Source organism: Carlito syrichta, unplaced genomic scaffold (genome assembly GCF_000164805.1).
Source record: "Carlito syrichta isolate Samal-C Ts95f unplaced genomic scaffold, Tarsius_syrichta-2.0.1 Scaffold288451, whole genome shotgun sequence".
Lineage (NCBI taxonomy): Eukaryota > Metazoa > Chordata > Mammalia > Primates > Tarsiidae > Carlito > Carlito syrichta.
Genome location: NW_007232547.1, coordinates 206353 through 213770, shown reverse-complemented (window position 1 = coordinate 213770; position 7418 = coordinate 206353). Strand labels below are relative to the sequence as shown.

Sequence of the window (7418 nt, the reverse complement as noted above, 5' to 3'; positions counted from 1 at the left end):
AAAAAAAAAAAAAAAAAGAGATCACATACAGCCAACAAACCAGAACCTGGAGGGTCTCCTTCGGAATTTTTTCGTAGAGTTACCTTCTCTGTTATGTTTTACTTCAACTAATACTAAAACTAGGTTATATTACTAAAGGATGGTCTCATGGTGAGGAGGGTAACCCAGGAGCAGGTTAGATTTGTCGACTCGTTGACTTAATATAATTTTGGGGTCACCAGGACAGAGGAGTTTTACTGCCTGGCTAATGCCTGAAATCCTACCTTTCCACATCATCTTTGGATTCTGCTAGAATGCAAATGTATCTAGAAAGGGCTGAAACTTTAAGTTTCTACTTGTCACTTATTTCTCTATTGTGAATGACAGATCTGAAAGTTGATTTTATTAGCAGGATCGGGGGAGAAGAGGACAGAGCAGGCAGATTTACATATATTTATGTATATGTATGCAGGAATACATTTGTATAATGTTTACTGCATACATATGTATAAATGTATGGAAGGGCCCTTGTGTGAGATGAGTTTTGAAAGACTTACCCCATCAGTACACAGCTGCCTGTCGAACTGGTTCTGAACTTGGGCTGGGGAAACAGAATCACTGCCGCTATGGGATTTTGGAGTAGGAAGCAGTGACGGTGGGGAGGAGGGCTCATGGAGGGAGAGTTTTGCGGTAGACTGAGTACAAGGGCAAGAACTTGAAGAAATGCTGGGATGTGCATGAGATGGAAGTCAGGGAGTGTGATGTTTCAAAGCATGGGGCCTCAAGGCTGGGGACCAACGAAAGGCCTTAGTCTCTGATCCCACCCCCACGCTCAGCTTCCCTCCTGGAAAACGAAGGTCACTTTGTTGCTTTATTTTCAGTCTGAAACCACTGGAGATGCATACATGGTGGCTAGTGGATTTCCCATCCACAATGGAAACCAGCATGTGGACGAGATTGCCACCATGTCCCTGTACTTCCTCAGTGCCACTGTCCACTTCCAGATTGGGCACATGCCTGAGGAGAAGCTCAAGCTCTGGACTGGCCTCCACACAGGTAAACAGAGCTGATGGGCAGGTGGACTTGTGGTTCAGCTATGGCAGCAGGTAGTTCTGGGTTCGACTCCTACGTCTAAGGCTTTCAGGAACCCAGACATTGAATGGTAACATCAGAAGATTAAATGGTCTCTGCATGCATATTTTCAGTTAACTGGGTTGCATGGTAACAACAAGGACATGCAAGACTCCAAGGTGTTAAACCAAAAATAGGGAGAAGACCAAAAACCAAGAATATTATATGGGGCTGGCTTTCTTTCACGCCTCTGCATCAAATGCCCTTTGATGTGTTTGTTAACTCATGGGCTTGTAACCTGTGTAGAAGTGGCCCACACTTGGTTTAATGCTTTTCTGTCACTGTCTTGGAATTCGTAATGCTCTCTGAACAAAAGGTCCTATATTTTCATTTTGTACCTGTTCTCTCAAATTATGTAGCTGGTCATGCTCCTATCTATCCTTCACGACTTAACTAAAATAAAACCTGATCCCCAGTCAGAATTAATGTCTCCCATGTTGGTGCGGCTGTTGGCTTTGTTGACGATTCTGGTTCATGAAGAATGTGGCCATTCACTGATGATGTTGCTTTCCACCAGAAACTTGAGCGTTCTGCAGGTTGTCTCTTCATAAACCCTAAGACCTATAGTCAAGATTTACCCCAAGAGGGTAGTCGTTTAATAGACATTTGTCGAATTGCATTTGCTAGCTTGATAGACATCGTGAAGTCCAGCCTTGGGAAATACAGACTAGTTATGTCCTTTGGTTCTTCATTTCTTAGGTCCTGTGGTGGCTGGTGTGGTGGGAGCCACCATGCCCAGATACTGTCTGTTTGGAGACACTGTGAACATGGCATCAAGAATGGAAAGCAGCAGTTTGCGTGGGTATCATTGCCAGCACTTTGTAATCACAATATCACCGTCCCTCTAGTGCCCTACCATTAACCAGGGGGTATTTTTAGAAGACTCATTTGCATTTCGTCTACTGTTTTCCATCTGGAGGATGAGGTCGTTATCCACTTCTGGCAATACTGATCGCAAATTTTGTAGACAGGGTTTTGCACTCTTCTCTCATTGGAGCTATGTAAATATACATGGCCTACTTTTTCCAAGACTTTCCATTCTAGACAGTCACACACACATGCAATAAAACCATTTAAATGAAAAGCCGGGGTCTGAAAACTTTTTCTGTACAGGGTCAGACAAAAGTCCCCATAGACGATATGTAAATGAATGGGAGTGGCCATGTTCCAATAAAGCTTTCTTTGCAAACAAAAGTAGTGGGCCGGATTTGGTCCATGCGTGGTATTAATTTGCTCATTTCTGATGCAGAGTATGTTTTTGGTGGTACAGAAGAAATCTATGGCCAGAAACTCCAGGGAACATCACATTCTTTTCTTTTTTCTTTTTTTTTTTTGAGTTGGAGTCTCACTCTGTTGCCCAGACTGGAGTGCAGTGGCCGCTCCCGGCCACCGCAGCCTCAACCTGCTGGGCTCCGGTGATCCTTCCGCCTCAGCCTTCCAAGTAGCCGGAATTACAGGCATACGCTACCACACCCGGCTGATTTTTTGATTTATTGTAGAGATGAGCCCAGGTAGGTCTCGAACCCATGGGCTCAGGCAATCCACTCACCTCAGTCTCCCAAAGGCACGGGATTACAGGCTGAGCCACCGAGCCCGGCTACATTCTTTTCTTTATGGTAATTTTATTGCATTGACCATTGGTAGATAAATGTATACTACTTATCAGTCAAGACATGTAAAAAAGAATTACTCTGTGATTTAAGTTGCAATGAGTTTAGGTTAATGTTATTTTGAATCTGTAAATTCCCCATAGCGTATAAAAGCGCACACACCATTTTCCCCTCTGATGACTTCATTGCCTAAGTTAACCAAGTCTCAAACACAGATTTTTAACTTCTCCCTTGGTTTGTAAGTAAAAGTTTTCAGAATAAAACTTGAAGTTGGAATGGCTTATGTAGGCTCTAAGCCTGATTCTAGTTTCTGGTTTCAGACAACATTTCAGTAAAATGTCCTAGCCTGAGGAGCCCGATGAACCTCTTGTCCATGGGGATCACCAAATTGCATACTGAATCGGTTTTGCCTTCTGTGTCTAGACTGAACATCCTAAGGTTTGAGTAGCACTCAGCAGTGTCTGAGCAATGCCACGATGGTTGGGGGTTCCAGCCTAAGTGTCCCAGATTTCAGAGAGGTCGTCTGGGATTTGCTTAATGAGAAGTCCTGGTGATTAGAGAATTTGAGCAGTGTAGGTTCCCTTTCTGAAGCAGCCCCCACTCCACTGACACTTCACTGCCAACTTGATAACAAGGCAATGACTGGTTTATGGCAGCTCTCTGGATCCAGGTCTCTCAGAGCACTGCAGGAGTCCTGCTGGCGTTGGGCGGGTATGATTTGCAGAAGAGAGGCACCATTCCAGTCAAGGTAAGACCAAGCCAACTGTGCCACATCTGCCCCATTTTGATTTCTGAAAGAAATATCAGGGAACTTGGAGAGATGAATGAGTCTCCATGAGTGATGCATGGAGACCTCTAAGATCTCTCTGGAGGCTCTTATGACTGCCAAGTCTTCCTCCTTCAGAGAGGACCATGCAGTTCCGACAAATGGTCAAACATGAACTCTGACAGGGAATACCTTAGCTCCCACCTAGACCAACCCCTTTGGGATACCTTCTTTCTTTCTGTACAAATGACCCCCTGGTTTCCTCTTGAATATCTTGCATCTCACACAAAGCAGCAGCAAATACAAGACCAGGAATTATAATGCCCCCTTGTCCTCCATGTCCCTTCGCCTGAGTCTAAAGCACCCCGGCAGAAAAGACAAAGTCCATTGGTTTGGCCTTGGAGGTACTAGGACCTCATCTCTATATGTTAAAAACTCCCTTCCCTTTTTCTTCATCCTGGCCTCAGTCTGTCACTGAATTGTGCCATGATACATCCTCATCTTTCCCTTTGGATTGTCCTTTTCTGGGGCGGGGAGTGGGGAGCAAATATTCTTCCTGAGATGTTCTCAGGAATGATGAAGATGTTTGCAGTGGGTGTGGTCTATGGTTACTATGGCAATGGGTGTTTGGGTGGGGGTCCAGAAAAAGAGGTGAAAGGAAGGGAATGGCATAAACTCCCCAGTTTACAGAAACCGGCCCTGGCATACTCTATTCAGTCAACTGATTTCAGGTAAGAGGAAGACTTTTCCAGAAGGCGGCAGTGTAGACCTAGCTTGAAGTCCTATCCTGCTACTTACTAGCTGTCTAATTTGGGGACTTAGCTTTGTCATTTGCAAAATGGGAATGGTATAATACTGCCCTTGAAGGGTGGATGTGAAGAATAAATGTGGATGTATGTGAGGTGCTTTACCTGGTTCCCATCTCATACCAAGACTTCAGTAGATTTTACCATTGTTTTGAAAATACTGTCTTTAAGCTGGGCTCGGTGGCTCAGCCTGTAATCCCGCGCCTTTGGGAGGCTGAGGTGAGTGGATTGCCTGAGCCCGCAGGTTCGAGACCCGCCTGGGCAGGGAGACCTCATCTCTACAATAAATCAAAAAATCAGCCGGGCGTGGTAGCGCATGCCTGTAATTCTGGCTACTCGGAAGGCTGAGACGGAAGGATCGCCGGAGCCCAGCAGGCAAGGCTGTGGTGGCCGGGAGAGGCCACTTCACTCCAGTCTGGGTGACCGAGTGAGACTCCAACTCAAAAAAAAAAAAAAAAAGAAAATACTGTCTTTGCAACAAGCTTTAGTCTCCACAAGCCCTTACTTCCTGGGCCATTGCTGTCTATCCAGGCTTATCAGCAAAGCTCAGGAAAGTCATCAAGATTTGGCTGTAAGGAGGCCTTTTCCTCATGGAGGCAACTCTTGCTGTCCTAGCAAGCAAAGCAAACCTGACACATCTGTCAGAGGCCATGCTTCACAAGCAATCTTCCCAATCCCCAGTGATTCCCCAAGGCATTCCTTTCCTTTCCACAGGGCAAAGGAGAACAAACAACTTTCTGGTTGAAAAGCAAAGAGGGCTTCACTCTTCCACTCCCTGAATTTACTGAGGAAGAAGCTAAGGTCCCAGAGATCATGTGAGGTGAGTATTTTCTTTCAAGATATTTGTAGAGTCCCATGAAAGTCCGTGGACACCCTTCTTTTGGAGTCATTAAATATCCTGGTGAAGAGGTGTAGTTTGGGGTATTGAGCCAATATCCCACTAGGGGGAGCTATCTAGCCGGCCTCCTCTTCCTGCCCCAGTGTTTGCTCCCAGTCTGTGGCCTCCCGCAGATGTGAACTTGGAGGAAGTGAAGATGGTGAACTCATTTCCTGGGGGGCCTGGGTTGGCCCTGTGTAACTGCTGTGGCTGCCAGATATTTCCAGCCTATTAACTCATGAGTTTGCAGAGAACCTAATTTCATTCTGGGAGAGAGGAAAGCAGGGAGAATGGAGCCTGAGCCAAAGGCTGCCTTTCCTTGCAAGGTAGCTGCTAACTGTTGGTGCTTATTTTCCTTATCAGCTCTTCAGGTTGCAAGGATGATAGGAGCCCACATCGGAAGGCATCTTAGGAATTGTGTGCAGGGAGAAAAGAGTTCTACAGCAGCACGAGCAGGGCTGAGGCTATTTCAAGTACACAGGACTACTGCAGTCATTGGAGGGCCTGGTTCTGAGCCCTGAATTCCTGTGAGCACTGCAGCTTCCAAATGCATAATGTCCTGTTCTCAATGTATTGCTTCATTCCTTTTTTATCTACTGTGCAAACATTCCTGCAGTGAAGGCTTACGTTTTAGTTGGAACTTTCCATTCATTTATGAAGAGTTTAATAAAAAAAAATTCCAGCAGACAAAGATGAGCCTATCTATTCTTGCTATGATGTTTTCCTTTCTATACAAAGAACAGAATTCCATGTCATTTTATTGAGTGGTTCTTTTGACAGATTTACTGAACCACTAATTCATTTATAGTCCTTCTTTCTTTGTCTCTTGCAACTCCTTCATCCAGATATCTCTCATATGGTTGCTCCAGAGTATGGCAGAGCAATTTGAATGAAATATTGTGTTTGAGACCTTCTCCTGTTGAACTTCCCATGATGGCGGGAGTGGGAAACAGTGAGATCAGGACTATTTTCTTCCTTGCTGGGCCTCTGAACTGCGTTTGTGGAAATAATTTTGGGCATTAAACTACTTTTTGGGCCTTTGGTATCAAATTCTATAAAAGGTTTGGTGGAATTCTTACCATTTTTTAGGAAGAGGGACACAAAACCACTTTCACTTCGCAAATAATTCAGTCTTCATTGAACACCTAAGCATTTCCATCGGCAGTATTTTGCTTCTGCCCAGAGGTGGATGACAGAATTCTACAGCCTTCACTGGTTGTTTTCTATACTATAATTCTGTTTTCATTGTTGTATGCTCTGCTCCTCCCCAAAGGCCTTCAGTATTAAGCACTGAGGGCTTTAGACTGATACCTAGAAGAAGGGAAGTAAGAAGGCATTTATGTGAGGGGACGAGGGAGCTTTCCCTTGCTACTTCAACATGGAGATAGTGGGCCAACATTTATCTCCATATGCCCCATAACTTCTTCCCTTGTTTGAGACCATGGCTTCTGGATCCCAAACACTTTGGTCCACGAAAGGAACTGAGGCCATCTCTGCTATAAGGCCTCTTAGAGAACTGGACCAGTCAACATCCATCCATCCATCCATCCATCCATCCATCCATCCATCCATCCATCATCCATCCATCCTAATATTTCATTAATTCAAGGAACATTTGTGAAGCACTTGCTCTGTGCCAGCTACCACAGTGGGGGGCATAAGAGGATATGAAACTGTCCTTGACCTTCAGCTTATAGTCTAGTTAAGGAGAAGGAGGCTTAATAGCAGTGATGCAATATTAAGAATTACTAGAGCTACGTACACAATTGTGGAGGTAACTAAGCCATCCAGTGTTGTTGCATTAGAAGGTCATTAGAAAATGATACACAGATGAAGGAATGAAGTTAGATAAGGTAAATGTCTATTATTATATTATTTTTGTATTTGTAATAAGTGAATGTGTGTCTGTTTCCTTTCAGCCCTAACCCATAAGTTATGTTCATATAATTACTTCTACCTTTTTCATTTTTCTTTCTTTTTTTTTTTTTGAGAAAGCAGAGTTTATTGAGAGGGCAGAAAAACTCCCAGAGTGGGAGGGAACCCGAGGGGGCTGCCCCCTTCTGCCTTTTTCATTGAACATTATAACATAAACATTTGCCATCCAGGCACACATATATATGCACAAACATATGACAGAGGACTCCCCCCAAAATTGGAACTAGTTTTTGGAAGGCAAGTCCCTTGCAGTACAGGCTTCTCCCACTAGGTAAGTGTTCTAGGAACTCATCAGCATCAGTGTACCAGCTAGC

At 44.5% G+C, this 7418-nt stretch overlaps 1 protein-coding gene across 1 annotated transcript in view; it reads left to right on the top strand.

Annotated features, from left to right (window-relative positions):
• The window catches only part of LOC103255846 (guanylate cyclase 2G-like), a 44214-nt gene extending 39103 nt beyond the window's left edge, over positions 1 to 5111 (top strand). Inside the window, 4 exon segments of the mRNA XM_021710336.1 lie at positions 862 to 1035; positions 1810 to 1908; positions 3377 to 3468; positions 5007 to 5111. Coding sequence (XP_021566011.1) covers positions 862 to 1035; positions 1810 to 1908; positions 3377 to 3468; positions 5007 to 5111 — 470 coding nt within the window.
• The last annotated feature ends 2307 nt before the right edge of the window (positions 5112 to 7418 follow it).